The following is a 20,177-nucleotide window of genomic DNA, read 5'->3' as shown; positions in this document are numbered from 1 at the left end:
GTTGGGATCTTCCTAGAGAGGCTCATATGATTGAGATGTAAAGGATTCAGAATGATTAACTTCAAGATGATTGGTGTAATAGCTTAGCATAAGAGTTTTTGACTCTCGACTCTTGTGCATTTGTAAATGTGAATTCATTTTGACTTCAAACTTCTCATTCCTAAATAATGTCTCAAGCCAATTCAACTCGCCGAATCAATTGGAAAATCACCCAATGAACTCCAGTATCCAATTTCAAATTCCTTTGCATATAAACTTTTAGAGGATATTGCCAAAATTCACCCACGTTTCGCTTCGACCATAAAGAACTATGTTCTATTTATGGACGTACACTTATCTTTATCATAAAAAATAACACTTCCTTCGTTAAATCCTAACTATCCCTTCTTGTCGTGTAATCTCTTCGATTTGTCGTTCAGAGGCGAATCACATGCTTTGTTCTTTTAAGACAATTCTTCTTAGCTTCACCTTCTGGTAGTGAGGATTACCATGTCTTAAGCCTCATTAGAATCCCTTTATTTGGAAGTTGGGAGGATGAGAGTTAAAAGGAGGTCATGGAATGAGATGGGAAATGCTGAAAATAAAGGTTAAAATATAATTGTCTGAGAGTTGATGAAATGTAAATGAAAGTTAAATTGTTTTATTACAAATTTCTATTACTCTCGTTGACCCCAATTTGGAGTTAAGATATAGAGTTAATGGGAGTAAAATGTTAACTCCCACTAACCTTTATTTACTTTTAATAAAAGAACTAAAAAACAAGGTTAATTTAAAATTTTATATTCCATTAACTTTCATTAACCTCCTCCCAAAAAAAGATAAGTGATGCATTTTATTTTTTTCTCTAAAAAATATAATAATATTTAAACAAATAGCAATTTTTTTTTATAAAAATTGGAACGAGACAGAACTTGGGCGGGGTAAGCACCCATGACTCAAGAACTGACAAACCCGTAATATATTAATAAAAGAAAAAAGTGAGTGTTTGAACAAGAGAAGTGGAAGGAGAACAAACAAATAGCAAATTTAATATAGATAAATTTATTCTTTTAAAATACATTTATATCCCTAATCTACACTTTAAAAATTAATTAAATCCACAACCTTGTAAAATAAAAAATTAGATACTCAATCTATACCTTAAAAATCGATTAGGTTTTTAACATTCTAAAATTTCCAACTTTAAATTATACTGAAATACTCAATTGAATCTTTCTATAATTAAAATAAAATTTGATTTAATTATTTTATATTTTCAGCTTGATTTTATATTAGCATTTTCTAATATTTTATATTTTGATTATTAGTTCGGTTTATTAAAATTTGATTATTAGTTCGATTTATTAAAAAATTCAACTAAACCAAAATCAAATTAAAATATTACATTATAATATCTTTTTATATCATGTATATATAATATTTATTTTAATTAAATTTAATCTTTTTTAATTAAAATTTAATTGATAATTGAAACTAAAAATATCAAATACGAGTCAAAACCTATCATAAAATATTAATAAAAAAACTGAAGTAAAATTTTATTTTAATTGATGAAAAAATTTAATCAACAGTTTCACTGCTCTCCTTGAGCTATTCTCATTCCAATAAAGAAATCTATAGTCATTTTTGCTGATTTTTTTTGTGGGCGACTATATACCGCCCTTAAATTCCGATTCACCGCCCTGTATTGACCCTTTTGCCCTTCTCATTATTTCAAACATAAGTTTTGAAAATTCCAAATCCTCTCAACTTATTTTCCATTCTCAAAAAAACCGACCTAAAACGAGATGGCACGAAGAGGAGGCATCGGCAAAGGATACATGGGTATTACGGTAAGTATTTCCATAAAAAAATTTAACGAATTCGTGAGTAATCGGGCTGAAAATCGGGATTAAAATCCCAGAATTTCAACTAGGCGGGCGACCCGCACCATCTCCACCTACGGTGGAACGCATGAACTATGCGTTCCACCGTAGGTGGAGATGGTGCGGGACAAGCGATCCACCGTATGGTGGATCGCACGGTGCACGCGCTCCACCGTAAGGTGGAACGCGCGGCGCATGCGCTCCACCATGCGGTGGATCGCGCGGCGCATGCGCTCCACCATGCGGTGGATCGCTCGTCGTACGCGTTCCACCTAAGGTGGAACGCGTACAAGACGTGCGCTCCACCTTATGGTGGAGCGCACGCGCCACCCGTTTGGCCTAAGGGCCAAACGTTTGCGGCGCACTGGTCGGCCCTAAGGCCGACTGGTGCGCCGCACCCGTTTGGACCATAGGGCAGGTGGTGTAAGCCACCCGCCCAGGCCAAAAAGGGGCAAATTTTGATTTTTTTTTTAAAATTGTACGGACCGGGCGTAGGCAGACCCGAACATATATAAAAACGAGCCCGTCCACGACGAGTTTCATTGTATTCCCAAGAACTCGGCATACGTTTTGTGGATTTGCTCACCTTAGGTCGCCCCCGCACGTTAATTTTGACATCGGGTTTGGTGTACTGAGCTTGATCAGGGTGTAGTTGATCATGGATAAATATTGAAATATTACGCATTACGGATGGGTCGGCTTTAGAGACTTGGTCCACTAAGGACTTAAAATATCGCTGCTCCTCGTTCAGATCATTACGCCCGTCATTTTCATTAGTGTGACCATGATTGATTAAAAGTGTTCTCCAAAACACGTGAACACTCTCAGAACTGATCATTTGTTCCAGATCACAAGCTCGTTTCAGCTCACATGCACATGGTATCTGATGCGATGTTCTCAATACACAACCGCAACTCACGTACACTTCATGGCTCAACCCTCTCATACGCTCTAACTCTTGATTCAACAACTGCAGACAATAATGAGAGACTTTGAATACAAGTTGGCTTAATGGGCGTCCGGTGAAAGTGACTGCTTGACGAAGCCGGGACTGTTCAAGCATGTACCTGATACGAAGAAAAAATTATTATTAGTTAGTGAAATGATACAACCCTAAATGCAAATTCCAAAATCGCAGTAGAAGAAATTGCAAATACCTTATATTGGTTGCTTGTGATTCAATCTGCTTGTGAACCTTTTGCCATACCGTGTCAAGGGACCCAGTTGCCGTATTGAGCCATTGCTTTAGACTAGCATGTTCGCTCTCCACTCGACAAGTAGTTGTGTTATCAAAATGTAGGAACTCCTTTGTCCAAGCAACAACAAACTTCTCCTTATGCACCAACCACGTCTCCTCAACATACGAGATAACTCCTTTGAACCTGCTCATCTTTTCCTTCATCATCATAAGATTGGTCTCGTACTCCTCAATGGTTAATGATTCTAATATTGTTCTCCATTTGCCATTCTTGAATTTAGAGGCAAGGCCTTTATCTCCAATGATTCTATACACACGATCTTCCACATCCTTATTTATATGCCAAGTGCATAGCACGTGCGCTGCTTGTGGAAAAACTTCTTGTATCGGCTTTAATAACCCAAGCTCCCTGTCACTAACAACAACGGTCGGGTTCAGATCATCCCCAAGCAAAATCTTCAGCCTTTGCAAAATCCAACGATAGCTCCTTTCGGTCTCGTCTTTAACAATAGCATACGCTATCTTGAAGTTATTATTGCATGGCGTCATCCCAACAATCTCAACAAACGGCATTTTGTACTTGTTTGTTTTGTACGTTGAATCAATGTCGATGTACCAGTGGTAAGTCCTAAACATATCAACTGACTCTGGATGTGCCATGAACACATGCGTTATCACACCTGAATCAGTCTGTGTGTAATTGACATATTTGTTCTCCACAGCAATATGGTAGAATTGACTAGCCAGGTCTCTACCTTCAAACGCGTCCCTCCTCATTTTGTCCCTGTAATTATATATGTGTTTAATTACTGAGTTGTCCTCTGGGTGTTTTTCTTTAACTGCTGCTAAAATAGCACAAGGCTTTGCTTGAGCTGAAGACATATCACGCACAATTTGTTTAGATGCGATACTGAGTCCGCTCATTTGCCGACTTCCCTCTGGATACATACGCATTGTATGGTTATGCATTCCAGTTAACCCAGCCTTAGCCTTTATCCCCCATCCCGAAAGGTCTGCATGTTGATAGGCTTTAATCTGAAATTTACAGCGACACGCTTTAGTTTTACTTTTTCTAATTGCAGGATCTTCATCATTTTTCACAACAACTCTATATCGTTCACCCCGTGAACAGCGCAACAACTTCTGTTTTCCCCCATTTTTGTGCGAAGATATTACAAGCTCAAACCCATTCTGAATAGCTATCTTTTTTGCCCAATCAATAGCATCCTGACTGGAGGGGAAAACGGTATCCGTTATGAAACGCGAACTATAATCAATGTTATCGGGGTTCCAATCTTCTATCGGTACCTGAATATACGAAAAATTGACATTAAAATTACAAAAAAAAATACTTCGGGGCTATTTCTCCCGTTCAAAATTAATTCGGGGCAATTTCTGCCCATTTTGGCCTGAACGGGTAGGCTACCCGTTTCACCATAGGTGGAAACGGGCAACGCGTACTGCCCGTTCCAAAGGTGGAACGGGTGGCGCGTACCACCCGTTCCATGGGTGGAGCGGGTGGCGCGTACCACCCGTTCCATGGGTGGAGCGGGTGGCGATTACCACCCGTTCCTTAGGCCGAACGGGTAGTTCATCCGTTCGGCCTAAGGAACGGGTGGTAATCGCCACCCGCCCAGGCAAAAACCGAATAAAAAAAAAAGCTAAATAACGTTTTTAATTCTCGTAATATTACCTCGTGTTCGAACTCATTGTCTTCGGGAATGCTTTGATCCATTTTTTTCAAATCCGGGATTTGTGCTCGGGAGAGAAAACTAGAGAGAGTTTTGAAGGTTTTAGAGGGAAAAAAATGACAAGGGTAAAATGGTCAAAACAGTGCGGTGAACCGGAAATTAGAGGCGGTATTTAGAAATACCCTTTTTTTTTTGTTAATTTTCCCATGTATATATATCCAGCAAAGTTGTATAAATGCTAAGCACTAGTCGGACGGATATGACCTTAAAGATTAATCAAATTTGTATTTTTGTATTTGTAAATCAATAAAATTGTTTTATAAATCAATTAAAATATGTATTATACTATCTAAAAATACGTATATTTGTAACATATATCTTTAGAAATGTATAAATATCAATATTTCAATAACAATATCATTGAAACAATTCAAAGTAATAAAATATAATGTTCACAAATAATATAATTCACCAAAATTTATTAAATGATGTTCTTAAAGTTTTAAACCATATCATAAAAATAAGTAGAGAACACAATTAAATTAAAATATTCGAAAATAATAAACATATTTCATGAATAACTATATCATAATGTTCAAAAGTGAATTAAAATGAAACAAAAAAAATTAATAATAAAAAATATTTTTTCATGATCGTTTAGATGACATCTAAACAGTTAAAAATTGTGTAGGCCCAAAAAAACACTATAAAAGACCAATCAAGAAAAAATAACGGCCTAATACATCACCAGCTCTTTGAACTTGGCCGTAATAGTAGATTGACTCCCTGAACTTTGCAAGTATCTCACCAGCTCTCTAAACTTGCTTATTTCATATCACCAGTTCCCTAAACTTGTCCATAAAAATTTATTAGCTCCATAAACTTTGCAAGTGTCTCACCAGCTTTCTAAACTTGCTTATTCCGTAACAACTAAATACAAAAACCATAATACTAAATCGGATTAAGATGCAAAAATACGCATAACGTTTTGGATGAGGAGTAATTTTACCCCTAAACATTAGTAGCCAAGAGCAAATTTATAAATTTAGTGAATTTTTTTGTCCAATTCGTACAAAAGTCAGTATATTTTTTTTATTTTTTACATCCCAATATATGTTTGTGATTTGTTACTGATAAAATGATGCACATGTGAAGTGTAGATGACAAGATTCATGATTGAAAAGACAGTTTGATGAATTATTTCTAAAATTAACCCAATTTATCAATGTTAGGGTTGAAATTGCTCTTGGCTTCCAACGTTAGCAGTAAAATGACACCATTTTAGATGTTAGGGGATAAAATTACTCCTGACCCAATACATCGAGTATTTTTGCATCTTAATCCAATTTAGTATTATGATTTTTGTATTTAGTTGTTACAGAATAAGCAAATTTAGGAAGCTGATGAATATATATAAGAAGTTGGTGATACCAAATAATCAAGTTTAGATAACTGATGGGCCACTTATTATAAAGTTCAGTAGCCAATCTACGACAAGTTCAGGTAACTGGTGGGCCAAAAATAACGGATTCTCAATTTCAAACACTGAGACGGTATCGGTAGGTACAGACCGCCAACGAACGATATCATGTGAACATACAGCGGTTGCGTTCAGACATGATAGGTCAAGTATGAATTAACACGTCACTTATAACATACTTTGACTCGATTGAAATCCATATATTATAAATAATCTTGTATTTCAAATCTGTAAACACGATTATATCCATGGCGATGAGCAGAGCGAGAACACTGTTTTCTGCCATCAAAATCAAATCCACCTTCTCCTTACATGCTCCTGTACGCAACTTCTCTGCATCAGCAGCTTCATCCCAGTTTGAGGTAACCCCTTTTTGCAATTTCTTCCCCTTTCTCATTTTTTGTTTAAATCACTACTATTCTATCTGAATCACTCATGATCAACCCTCCCTTATAATATGAATTTCCCTAACAAATGCTTGAATATGAATTTCATTTTTCTTTTTTCACTTTGAATGTTCTTCAGTTGTGTATTATTTTACTTTAGAGATGTAATATTTCCTTCAAATTGACCAAGGAATGAAATTTAAAAGCTATTATATTAATGTGCAAGAGTGACATTGTTGAACTTGAGATAGAAATTCCTGATAAAAATAAGAGAATTGAACTTCGTAGATGTGGGCTTATTTATATTTAATTTTGAACCTTGTGAAATTTGAAAGCGATGTGGGATTCCATCAGGTGCATAATATGCATGTGCAACTGAAAAGGACTTGTGGGTGATATATATATTTATAAGTAATGTTCACCTGTATTCTGAATGAACACTACTGATATACTTATTTCCAAGGCTTAAATTGTTATAGATATCCTTCTGGTTGAACTGTTGCAGGTTATAAAAGTGTACTCTTATTTATTTATTTATTTATTTGTGTGTGTGTGTGTGTGTGTGTGTGTGTGTTTAAAACAGCATAATGTAGCTCTTTATACCAAGTTTTGAGAAACGCGAGATGCTAAATTGTTGCATTATGTTTTGTTTTTATTCCACAATCCCCCTTGTCTTGTTTCATGCATGTTCATCTAATTGTTGCACTTTTATATGATTGATGATGTATCACAGAATGTTGGATTCATAGGGCTGGGAAATATGGGATCAAGAATGGCAAATAACCTAATTAAAGCTGGATACAAGTTGGCTGTTCATGACATGTATGGCACAAGCCTTTCAACCTTCTTCCCCTTCCACACCCTCTCCTTTTTTTCTTCCTTTTTACTTCATAGTGTATGCATGTTGATATGCATTCCAAGCAAAGTTCCTTCAGTACTTGTTTGAGATAATATTAATCTAGCAAGTATATAGGTGTGAATTTTTTTTTTTGGTCAGCATTATAATTCAAGTTTGTTGCTTATTATGTGGAGAAGAGAAACATACTCATTTGCATTTAAAATCAAATGTAAATTTTGATTTTATTTCAGAAATTGTAATGTCATTAAGATGTTTTCTGACATGGGAATTCCAACAAAAAAAACTCCATTCGAGGTTGCAGAAGCAAGTGATGTTGTTATCACAATGTTGCCTTCATCATCTCATGTGAGTATTGGGTTTTATTTGACTATTTCTGTTGATGTTCAGTACATATTTGTTCAATGTGTGGTTGCTTCTTGTGGTCTGCAACATAGTTGTCAAATTGAGATTCGACTCGTGAATCGAAATCCACATTTTGTGAATCGTGACTCGTGAATCGAATAGTAAGGTTCGGTTCAAATTCATAATACTATAAAAAAATAAAATATTTACCATGTTGAACTTAAAATATTATCAAATATTAGTCTAGAAACACAATTTTAATGTCAAAAGAAAACAATCATATCAACCAATTACTTAGAATTCAAATCTAATGCAAATGCAATCCTAATAAAACTAATTCACAAATTGGACTCCATTTAATGACTTAATGGAGAGTTTGAGTTTGAGTTTGAGTTCTGACTCTGCTTTTTTGCCTTGTTGTCAACTTGATAATGATCGAATGAAACTAGTTGTAGTTGCTAAATTTTGATAAATAATAATCGAACTAGAGGAGAGTGATTTTAGTAGTTTGTATTGTTGAAGTTTGTGATGAACGGTGATGAGGATCCGGCTCGAAGTAGAGCTGAATCGAATCAAATCATATGATTTGAATTGAGAATCGTAAGCTTCTGTTATAATTTAGAGTCACCCTATAGATTCGGCTTGAAAAAGAATTGAATTGAATCGAGTAGCGAATCATAAGATTCTAATAACAGTTGTCTGCAATAATTTACCTTTAAAGATATTGTAGAAAAAGAAGGTATCAAATATAGTGTTTAATTTTTTCTTTTCACCACTAACTATTGTTTAAAATTGTAGATTTCCTATAAATTTTGAATAAAAGAGGACTCTACATTTACATTTATTTGCGGTCTTGATTTTGGCTGTGTAGGTGCTCAAATTTCTGAAAACTATGCTGTTTGTATGAATCTATCATAATATTTGAAAGCTTTCATTTCACTATTTGGTTTACTTTTTTTTCGCAATGATTTTTCTATCACCAGTGTGAACAAACCAATCGAAATAATGTAGGTGTTGGATGTCTACACTGGATCAAATGGTTTGCTTCATGATGGAAGCCTACTCCGACCACAGTTGTTGATAAATTCATCTACCATTGATCCAGAGACATCTAGCAAGCTTGCAGCAAGGGTATCTACTTTCATTCTAAAAGAAAAGAAAGGTATATGTGTTTGCATAGAAGTAACAATATTTTTCTTAACTTCCCCACTTTCTAATTGTTCATGTTTATGGTTTCTGAACCATCGGTCAGGAGATGTATAGAATAATTTTTTCAATTGTTCGATTATGTGATACAATTCTTTATTAAATTATTGATTTGATCTGTTGATTGCATTAAGTACTTGAACTATTAATTTATTCTCTCTGACACACACATCCACACGTATACAAATGCATAATAAGTCTTTATAATGCTGCCTTTTAGAATAGAAATCCTGTGAATGAAATTCCATCGTTTAGCTCTTAGTTTTATGTCGTATTGGGCTGTGCCTGATAAATATTTATAGGATGTGTCAACATTTTTTCACAAACTAGCTTCAACATGCCACTTTTAGTAAGATGATAGCTTGAATAGTAGGTTTTGAGTTTTATCTTATTTAACTTGGAGTATGAAAATAGTTTATAAGTTGATAGCTTTCACAAACTAGCTTCAACATGCCACTTTTAGTTATTGGATTGAATAAAAACATGCCAATACTTTGACATTAGAAATATCCCATATATTTTTTCTCGAGAGCCATTTCCTTGGAATATAGCTACAAGTTAGTGCATATATGGTGATGGTAAGATATATGATGGATCTAACAGCTGGTAGAAGTATGTAAGAGAAGCAAAAATAATCATGACAAACAATCTAAAGATTTCGTGAGGCAAAGGAGTCCAAATTAGTCTTTTTATTTTATTATCTGAGAAATTTTGCCTCAAAACATGTTAGAGAAGGTATTTAGCTTGAACTCTTATCCCAATGTACAAGTAATCCCTTGACTTGTGGGATAATTGACAAAATCCTGTTTCTTCTGTTTTTCAACCGTGGAGACATTTGAGTGGGTTGCAAGTAATGAGATTATAAAGTGGATTAATGGTCCTGGAAATATGGGGGTGCAGATTTTTTCTCATTTCATAAACCAAAGTAGAGATTATACTCAAAGTTCTTGTGTTGATCTATCTTCTTTTTAAACATAATATTTCTGTTGGGCCTAATGAATAAAGGTAAAAATGCTTATTTTTTACTTGTTATGTTTTTAGCAATTTTCCTAAAGATTACATAATACAATATTCCTAGTTACCTCCATGCTTCAACTAACAATATAATTTATGCAGATCATTGGGACAAACCTGTCATGTTAGACGCTCCTGTTTCTGGAGGTGTTCTTGCTGCAGAGACTGGAAGTCTTACTTTTATGGTACTCTTTACCTCTGATTTTGCTGCAAAATACAATCACATGAAACGTCTGTTTGCTTATTTATTAAATTTTTGGTATCATATATTTTACTCTGTCGTGCACTGGTATCATCTTTTAAGAGGGCGAGCCTTGGCACAACGGTAAACGTTGTTGTCGTGTGACTGAGAGGTAAGGGTACGAGTCTTAGGAGCGGCCTCTTGCCAACAAAAATTGGCAGGGGAAGGCTTGCCCAGTACACCCTTGTGGTGGGACCCCTCCCCTGACCCTTGCTTAGCAAGGACGGGTAGTGCACCGGGCCGCCCTTTTTTTTATTCAACATAAACCTTTAGATGGCAAATTGAGAAAGAGTGGCCGCAATGCAGTTGAAATTGGCCGTTTTGGATAGAATAGAAATGATTTATCTTATAAATGTTTATAGTTGAAAAAGTGGCCCTTGATATGTAAAATGGCCTTAAAGGAAGTTTGTTGAACCCAACTTGGAGATTGAAGTATAGTTCAATTGGATTAAGTACTATTTACTTTGCCATTTTGTTACTTATTCTTTAACAACAGAAGATTCCTTGGCCATAGATCAGTTTAAGGTTTTATTTACATGATATTTTCCCTATAGTGCATTACAGGCTATTTCATTCTGTAGATGATAAAACTTTTGGACAAGGAACATTTATGTTATTTAAATAATAAGTGTTTAGGTTGGGGGCACATAAAGGTTGTTTTCTTGTAATGTTCTTTTTATACACAGAAGATCGTTTTCGTTCCAGGTTGGTGGCTCTGAGGAGGCTTATCTGGCTGCAAAACCCTTGTTTCTATCAATGGGCAAAAATACTATCTACTGTGGTGCAGCAGGCACTGGTTCAGTAAGTTATTTTTCTTGCTGTTTTAGTTATTCTCTCTCTCTCTCTGTGTGTGTGTTTGTTTAATTGAGGCATGGTGAAATAAGTGGTGGATGAAATCAGAGTTAGTATGTGTTTGTAGTAGCTTTTTGGGCTTTTCCGTTTCTTGCTGAATTTACATTTTTTTATGTGTCTGTTATCAGATTGATGGATTTGAGAAAAGAGTATTCTTGTATTGAGATGGTTTGGAATTTTGTTTCTAATAGAACTTTCCTTTTATAAAAGTTAGTTGTTTTCTAATCTTCATATATATATATATATATGGGATAATTTTCTTTTCTAATAGAATCACATAATTGAACTGTACAAGGAAGTGGCTGCATCTTATCATCTCTATGTGGAGATGAAAGTTGTGCAGATGGTTTCAGAAAATTAAACTTTTGGTGTAGTAGAAAACTTCAATATGCTGCAGATTACTAGGACAAGAAAAAGTAATGCATCATGTATTCATGTTCATAAATAAAGGAAGACATGAAAACAGTTCAGTAGCAGTATCACAAACAGAACAAATAGAAACCCCAAATTTTTTACCTTTCCTAACTCCTATTTTTGTTTTACTGTTTCTTGATGTAGGAAGGGAGATGATTAGCTTAAAGCACTATTTAGCCCCTGATCCATAAAAAATGTTTGCGTTTTCCTCCTGATCTATTATTTTGTGACATTAACTCCTGAACATATAAAAAATGTTTGTGTTTACCCCCTAGCAATCAATTACATTTGGTCTAATTTAGACGAAAATTAGCGTGTATATAAGGAGATCCGTTAAATGTTTGGTTTTGATGATTGCTAATCGCATCACAATTGTTATAATATTTTGTCAATCTGCATATTTCACACCTGAAAAGCACTTGTCCGCTTCTACAACCATCAATTCTTCTCCACCTTGTTAGCAATCATCTCAAGTGCGATTTAACAGGTCTCCTTACATACACGTTAATTTCCATCTAAATTGGACCAAATGTGATTGATTGTTATACCTTAGGGACCAAATGTGATTGATTGTTATACCTTAGGGACCAAATGTGATTGATTGCTATACGTCAGGGGTCAATGTCACAAAATAATAGGTCAAGGGGAGCAAACATTTTTAATAGATCAGATCAGGGGACAAATAATACTTTAAGCCGAGATATTTTTGTTGGTGGTATAATCTCACAAATGGATGTAACAGTCTACGATTATCAAGTGGAATTTTGTTTCTGTTTTTATTATTCAAATACTTATCCATCATCTCTAGCACAAACTTTTGAACAGCAGCATGTAGCTGGTTATTCGATCTTTGGTGATGATCTATATAATCTACTTCTATGATTTTCTTCGGCAAAATTCATCTAGTTAGTCTCTTTTTTGAGGACGTCGAATACTTCTGTTTGACATGCCCTTGTAGAGCTGTCTTTCATGTCATCACCATCCGAATGACAAATCTGAAAAAAGTTCAGAAAAAGTTGGACCGACTGTAGCCCACACAGCTAAGCTTTATTTGATCAAACTCTTTCTGGTGCTCTTTGCTTAAGTATCCACCTTTCTCTTTCTATATTATACAGATTTTGTAGGATAGAGAAAACAGATCGATTGCCAATGAAAATCATACTATATGCTTGTGAAAGTATTTTCAGATTCGTTATTTGTTTGGCCTCAGGATTCAAATTTTGAGATCCTGAATTCATTTTGCTTATGTTATTTAGGCAGCAAAAATTTGCAACAATTTGGCAATGGCTGTGGGCATGCTTGGAGTATCAGAAGCTCTTGCTCTTGGTCAGTCACTTGGGATTGAAGCTGACACTCTAACGGAGGTTTTTAACTCTTCATCTGCTCGATCTTGGAGTAGGTATCTAATGCTTTTCTGCTATCCCATCTGTTCTAACATTTACTAGCTTTCTTTTTAGTCAACCAGCCTTTTGCATTAACCTCTGAGTTGACTTAGTTTCATAACAGAGGGCATCATATGTGATTAAGAATTTAATTTACTTCTATCAAATGAAGAAGAAAAGACATATTTGAAGTTCAAATTAAAAGGCAGGTGGTAAATTCCACAAAATTTGACGAACTTGAGAAGCAAAAAAATCCAATTGATTCAAATGCATTCTTGATCTTTAGAGTCACATATGACGTCTAATGGATGTACCAAATAATTGGAAATCCCATATCACGTACTTGGATTTTTCTGTGAAGTTCACACCTTTCTCCTACAAGTCCCGCATTCAAGACATCCTTTGTCTTACTATATCATGTTTTCATTAGTACATTTATCAATTAACTATTCGGAGGCATGCACACACCTCATTGTAATGTGAAAAAGAAAATTGGATTTTAAACAATTTGAGGTGCTAATAAAAACTCTCCAATACGGCAGTGATAGCTATAATCCAGTTCCTGGAGTGATGGAAGGTGTGCCTGCATCAAGAAATTATGCTGGTGGATTTGCAACTAAGCTTATGGTTGGTATTCTTAACCTAATTATGGTAGCACAATGATTTCATCAACAATGGTTTTTGTTATTTGCCCCCTTAATTACAATTAATCCATATACTCCTCATGACCAATATTTTTGAAGCTTATCATCTGTAACCACACAAGGGTTATTTGAAAGTGTTTTCTTATTATTACTCAAAGGTATTACAAGTATATATATATACACAAACAACAATTAATTCCCAACTACTTACTTAAATGCCAACTACTAACTATATCTAATTAGTACTGTAACACTCCCCCTCAAGTTGGAGCATAGATATTTATCATGCCCAACTTGTTACAAATATAATTGACTCGAGTTCCTGGTAAAGCCTTGGTGAACACATCTGCTAATTGACTTCCGGTTCTGACATGTGGAGTTGTGATTGTACCATCCTCCAACTTCTCTCGAGTAAAATGACAGTCAACTTCTATATGCTTTGTTCTTTCATTAAACACACAGTTATTTGCAATATAGATAGCTGCCTTATTATCACAATATAACTTCATTGGTTTTATCTGGTCAAACCCAATTTCGCCAAGTAGACGACGTAACCACACAAGTTCACACATAGCCTGTGCCATAGCTCGGTATTCAGATTCTGCACTGGATCTAGAAACAACACTTTGCTTCTTACTCTTCCATGAAACTAGATTTCCCCCAACAAATAACAGTACCCAGTAGTAGAGCGTCTGTCTGACAAATCTCCAGCATAGTCTGCATCAGTGAAGCCTTCTGCGATGTGATGTCCATGATTTTGATATAACAGGCCTCGTCCAGGAGCTCCCTTTAGATACTTCAGGATGTGAGTAACAGCATCCCAATGCGTTGTTCTAGGTGAGGACATGAATTGACTTGCCACACTCACAGGAAATGAAATGTCAGGACGAGTAATTGTGAGATAATTCAGTTTGCCCACAATTCTCCTGTATTTCTCAGGTTCTTTGAGTAAGTCACCATCATCAGATTTCAACTTCACATTGGGCACCATTGGAGCATCACAAGTCTTTCCCTCAATTAGACCTGCATCTTTCAACATATCTAAACAGTATTTTCTCTGATTTAAACAAATTCCTTTCCTACTGCGAGATACCTCGATTCCCAAGAAGTATTTCAAAGGACCAAGATCCTTTGTTTGGAAGCAAGTACCAAGGAACTTCTTCAACTCCTTAATCCGATCAACAGCACTTCCTGTAATTATGATATCATCAACATACACAACCAGTAGAGTGCATCCAGAGCTAGAACTGAAGTAGAAAACAGAGGGATCATATGCACTTCTGTGTAAGCCGAATTCCATTACTGCGGCACTGAATTTACCAAACCATGCACGAGGAGATTGCTTCAACCCATACAGAGACTTTCTTAATCTGCACGCCTTTCCAGACTCCCCCTGAGCAACAAAGCCAGGAGGTTGCTCCATATAAACCTCTTCATTCAGGTCACCGTGCAAGAAAGCATTTTTAACATCCAGTTGATGAAGCTCCCAATTGTAAGTGGCAGCTAAAGAAATGAACAGAAGGACAGAAGTGAGTTTGGCAACAGGAGAGAAAGTATCGAAATAATCAAGACCATAAGTCTGAGCATAGCCTTTAGCAACAAAGCGAGCCTTCACTCGAGCAACAGTACCATCAGGATTCATCTTAACAGTCCAGATCCACCGAGCACCAATTTTCTTCCGATCTTTTGGTAAGTCCACAAGGTCCCAAGTGTGATTTTGTTCGAGTGCCTTCAGTTCTTCTTTCATTGCCTCTAGCCAATCAGGATGAGCCATAGCCTCGGAAATGGATTTTGGAACTGCAATGGAATCTAAGGTAGCTACAAAACACTTGGAAGGGGGTGATAAGGCATTATAAGAAACAAAGGAGGAGATAGGGTAAGTGCAAGACCTTGTACCTTTCCGAAGAGCAATAGGGAGATCAAGACTGGGTTCAGATGAAGGTGTAGGATCTGGAGCCGAAACAGATGAGGTATCATTGGTGACTGGTCCTGGAGCAGGTGCCGTAACCGCAGGCTGCACACGCCTAGAATAAATGTGACGAATAGGAGGACGAGGGACAACCTGTTCACTTACAGTATAGATCAAAAAATCATCATCAGATGTATCAGCAGGAAGAGAGGGTGAAGGGGAAGAAGGACGGAAGAAAGACGTATTCTCAAAGAACGTGACATCGACCGACACAAGATAGCGCCCCAAGGATGGAGAGTAACAACGGTACCCTTTTTGACTTCGAGAATATCCCAAAAAGACACACTTGAGAGATTTGGGGTCGAGTTTGGAGACTTGAGGACGAATATCGTGTACAAAACAAGTACACCCAAAAATACGAGGGGCAAGAGAAAATAAAGATTGAGAAGGAAATAGGATAGAGTATGGAATCTGGCCCTGAAGAACAGCGGACGGCATACGATTGATGAGGTAACAGGCAGTGGAAACAGCATCTGCCCAAAACACTTTCGGGACTTGCATTTGGAATATGATAGCCCGGGTGACTTCAAGTAAATGGCGATTCTTCCTTTCAGCTACACCATTCTGTTGTGGTGTAACAACACATGACGTTTGATGAATAATACCATGTTGTAGAAGGTATGACTGAAAAGTACTGGATAAGTATTCTTTGGCATTGTCACTTCGCAAAATACAGATATTTTTATTAAATTGAGTTTTAATCTCAGCATGAAAAGCACAAAAAACAGTAAATAAATCTGAACGGTGCTTCAAATGATAAAGCCATGTAACTCGAGAAAAATCATCCACAAAAATCACAAAATAACGATAACCAAGTTTAGAAACAATAGGACAAGGACCCCACACATCAGTGTGAACTAAATCAAAGACAGACTCAACACGTTTATTTATTCGAGGAAAATATGGGACTCGATGGTGCTTAGCAAACTGACATGCTTCACACTCCAAAATAGAGTTCCTTGGAAGACTCGGACACATTTTCTGCAAGACAGGAAGAGATGGATGACCAAACTGACAATGAAGCTGCAACAGAGAGGAGCTTGTACAGGCAATTGGTCTTGGCACCGCTTCAGTGGAGTCAAGAACATACAACCTATTCACCAGTTTCCCTCTACCAATATTCTGTTTCGTCCCAAGATCCTGAAAAAGGCAATAATTTGGGAAGAAAACAACACAACAATTAAGGGCTTTGGTGAGTTGACTAACAGATAACAGATTAAAAGGAAATTGAGAAGACATAAAACAGAGGATAAAGAGATTTTGGAGGTAGGATGAGCAGTTCCATGACCATTTACAGGAGCGATGGCTCCATTAGCTAAAGTAACAGATGGCAGATTGGTATTAGAATCAAAAGAAGAAAGAATACCTGTGTTACCAGTCATGTGATCGGTAGCACCAGAATCAATAACCCAACTACGGGATGAAGTGGAGAGACAAGCAGCCCGATTACCTGTATTAGCCAAAGCAGTAGTAGCAGACTGGGAGGCACCATGATCAAGAGACAGTTGCTGAAGTCGAGCATATTCATCAACAGAGATAGTGACAGTAGGAGATGAAGATTGGGGGGACGGTAGGATACCATCACCCGCAGCAATGTGAGCAAACTTCCGATTGTTACTTTTCTGAGGTCGACCATGTAGCTTCTAACAGTTCTTAATATGTCCTTCTTTACCGCAATGATGGCATAACTGAGGACCACTTTGAGAGATACGGTGAGTAGTGGAATTCTGAGGACCACTTTGAACTCCATGTGTCGCATTGCTCACCAGAGCCATTGTCTCTTGAGACATCACATCAGACGTCTTTTCAATATCCTTACACACAGGAAGAAGTCGACCATAGAGGTCAGCAAAGGAGGGAAGTGTCCCACTGGTCAATATCTGGCTGCGTGCTATTTCAAATTCAGGACCAAGACCCTCCAGAAATCCAAGAACAAATATACGATCATCATCCTCTTGCATCTGCTTAACATCGGCTGTCATAGGAAATCGAGTCCGCTTCTCCTCACAAATCTGCTTACATTCATTATAATACTGAAAGAATGTGCGACCTTTTCTCTGAGGACGATAATATGAAGACAACAAGTTATGAATATGAGTCAAGTCTTGTTTACTAGCATACATAGACTCTAAGTATTCCCACATTTCTTTGAAAGTATCACAATGAGTTACAATGTCATCAATAGTAGAGTCCAAAGTATTCTGACAGTTTATAGTCTACCATTATCCATTTCTTCCTACTTCCCTGATCATCTCTAGGTGGAGGATTATTACTCAAATGATCCCCCAAATCAATACTATTAATGTACCGAGTAATAGTACATTTCCACTGAGTATAATCCTTAACTCCAGTCAATTTTCTGTCCGTAATTCGAGTGGTGCCAACAGTAATTTCAGTCATGACTTTCTTATGCCTTTCATCACTCATTCTCAATCCAAGCAAATGACAATTACCACCAAAAAATTCAAAGAACAGTAAAGGCACTACTAATAATTTTAACAGGACCAAGATAAAGTAGAGCAAATATAGCAACCTCAATTGAAAAGAAAAATCAGATCAGAAATATGAGTCAAACCGAACACAAGCCGGAGCAACCACAAAGGAGACTGACCGGAGTTGCCACAACGAGAAACTAACCACACAGACGGGCCGGAAATACAGAGGCGAGGCTGGGAGAAGAAAAACGGCGGCGAACGGAGCAGCCACGTGCCCTCACGCGCCGACGAGTGGGCGGCGCGTCGGAAACAGAGGCGGCGCGTGAGCCCTACGCGCGGCCTTTCTGGTTGCCAGAGTTGTGCGACCCGACAGATCGGCGGCAGAGGAATCCAATGGAGAGGGCGGTGAGATGAACGGAGGTGTTTGAAAAAACGACTTCCAACCCGGACCGTGTTTACCGTTCAAAATCAGAGAAACAACTCCCTAAGCCAAAATGCTTGGCTTTGATACCATGTAACCACACAAGGGTTATTTGAAAGTGTTTTCTTATTATTACTCAAAGGTATTACAAGTATATATATATACACAAACAACAATTAATTCCCAACTACTTACTTAAATGCCAACTACTAACTATATCTAATCATCCAACTACAATAACTTTGATACTGTATAAAACGTATGCTTAACTACGATAAGATTATGCATGCATATGAGAGCTAATTATATTTGCAACCTCTCTAATGCATCCATTGACATGCATATCAACATATCAAATTCAACATCAAATTTGTGAAGTCTCATACTTGCAAACCAAATTCTTTGAACATCTAATACAAACACAATGGTCTTTCTTTCCATTGGCCCATTGGAAAAGGGAGGCCAATGAAATTACCCTGAAAATTGATAACGTATCGAGAGATTATATGAATGATGATGTGGCATTATGTAGTGCATACACTACATGTGAGCTAGATAGGATAGATAGTTGAAATAGTATAAATACCTTTTTGTATCTGTTGTACTGTAATTTGTGATTCATAAATAAGATCTTCTTGCTTCTTCTTCTCTCAATCTAATTAATATTGATCCAGGCTAAAGACTTAAACCTAGCTGCAGCATCAGCCAAAGCTGCCGCTCTGAAATGCCCTTTGACATCCCAAGCTCTAGAGATGTAAAGTGCCTTTCTTTGATATAAAGGTTGAACATGAAAGAGCTATTTGATAGTGTTGTTAGATATTGGTGATGAAGTGATTTTTATTTAGCAGATATACAGAGATGATGGAGGATGGTCATGAAATGAAGGATTTCTCAGGTGTTTTCCGCCATTATTACTTGGGCAAGGACAACAAGTAGCTTCTTTATCTTGATAGCATAAGAGGCTCAAGTTCAACATAGATTTATCACCTGAAAATGTATTTGTCTTGTTCGGTTCAAACTAGTAAAACTTTTCATCGGTCAGATTAGATCCCTGATCTCTACTCTACTGGTTTTGCCTTAATTTCTTGAGAATATGTTTATGAAACGAAGCCTCACTTCATTTATGCTGGCTTCCACCATCAATTTACCAGCTAGCAGAATAGTAAACACCTCAAAAAACCTTGCCATTTTTGTTATAAGAACATATGAATTTAAGCCCTTGTTTGGGAGGAGGTTAATGGGAGTAAATGGGAGTAATGGAAGCTTGTTTGGGAGTTATTTTCTCAGAGTAAATGGAGGTTAATGGGGTTAAATGTTTACTTCCTCTAACCTCCAAACTCTAACCTCCAAATTGGAGGTTAATGGGAGTAACGTAAACTTTTTTAAAAATTCTTGTCTCTGCAGAGTAAATTTAACCTTCCTTCCCCTCCATATTTAAACTCCAAAACAAGGTTAAACATTTAACCTCATTTACATCCTATAAACTCCCAAACAAGATTAATTTTTAATGTGGTAAAATGTTTTACACCAATTGGATAATGCATTGAGTAATTAATCATATCATTAATTAATTTACCTTAACATTGTAAGGTACAATCTTCACACCCATCTGGTTTAAAAGTTTGTAAAATGGTACTTTGAGGTTCATTCCGTTAGCAAACATATACAAATTGACTACCGGTGTTAAAAGTCAAAGGGAAAAGAATTAATTTGGTTTTTATATTTATTTATTTTATAAATTAATCTCATCTTATTATCTAATTATCACAAACAAACCC

The 20,177-nt window shown here is 36.6% G+C and overlaps 1 protein-coding gene across 5 annotated transcripts; it reads left to right on the top strand.

Moving 5' to 3' along the window:
* The first annotated feature begins 6,339 nt into the window (after positions 1–6,339).
* On the top strand, positions 6,340–19,711 carry LOC136200644 (probable 3-hydroxyisobutyrate dehydrogenase, mitochondrial). 5 transcript variants are annotated; one of them, XM_065991072.1, is made up of 10 exons: positions 6,344–6,596; positions 7,354–7,442; positions 7,710–7,824; positions 8,833–8,983; positions 10,144–10,226; positions 10,988–11,083; positions 12,805–12,947; positions 13,473–13,557; positions 19,074–19,179; positions 19,248–19,708. In XM_065991072.1, exons 1-9 carry the CDS (start codon positions 6,483–6,485, stop codon positions 19,155–19,157), a joined length of 960 nt encoding a protein of 319 aa, XP_065847144.1. In that variant the 5' UTR covers positions 6,344–6,482; the 3' UTR covers positions 19,158–19,179; positions 19,248–19,708. The 5 variants fall into 5 exon arrangements, with proteins under 5 accessions (XP_065847164.1, XP_065847144.1, XP_065847140.1 ...); XM_065991068.1 differs by having other exon boundaries at positions 19,074–19,153; positions 19,248–19,703; XM_065991080.1 differs by lacking the exon at positions 19,074–19,179 and having other exon boundaries at positions 19,248–19,707.
* The last annotated feature ends 466 nt before the right edge of the window (positions 19,712–20,177 follow it).

This window comes from Euphorbia lathyris, chromosome 1 (genome assembly GCF_963576675.1).
Source record: "Euphorbia lathyris chromosome 1, ddEupLath1.1, whole genome shotgun sequence".
Lineage (NCBI taxonomy): Eukaryota > Viridiplantae > Streptophyta > Magnoliopsida > Malpighiales > Euphorbiaceae > Euphorbia > Euphorbia lathyris.
This window is presented reverse-complemented; position numbering and strand designations above follow the sequence as displayed.

Excerpts from the sequence above, each read along its gene's own strand:
- LOC136200644 (XM_065991068.1), top strand. The coding sequence starts at position 6,483 with ATGGCGATGAGCAGAGCGAGAACACTGTTTTCTGCCATCAAAATCAAA. Across the intron at positions 8,984-10,143 it reads CATTCTAAAAGAAAAGAAAG|ATCATTGGGACAAACCTGTC; the intron begins GTATATGTGTTT and ends TAATTTATGCAG. Across the intron at positions 11,084-12,804 it reads GTGCAGCAGGCACTGGTTCA|GCAGCAAAAATTTGCAACAA; the intron begins GTAAGTTATTTT and ends TATGTTATTTAG.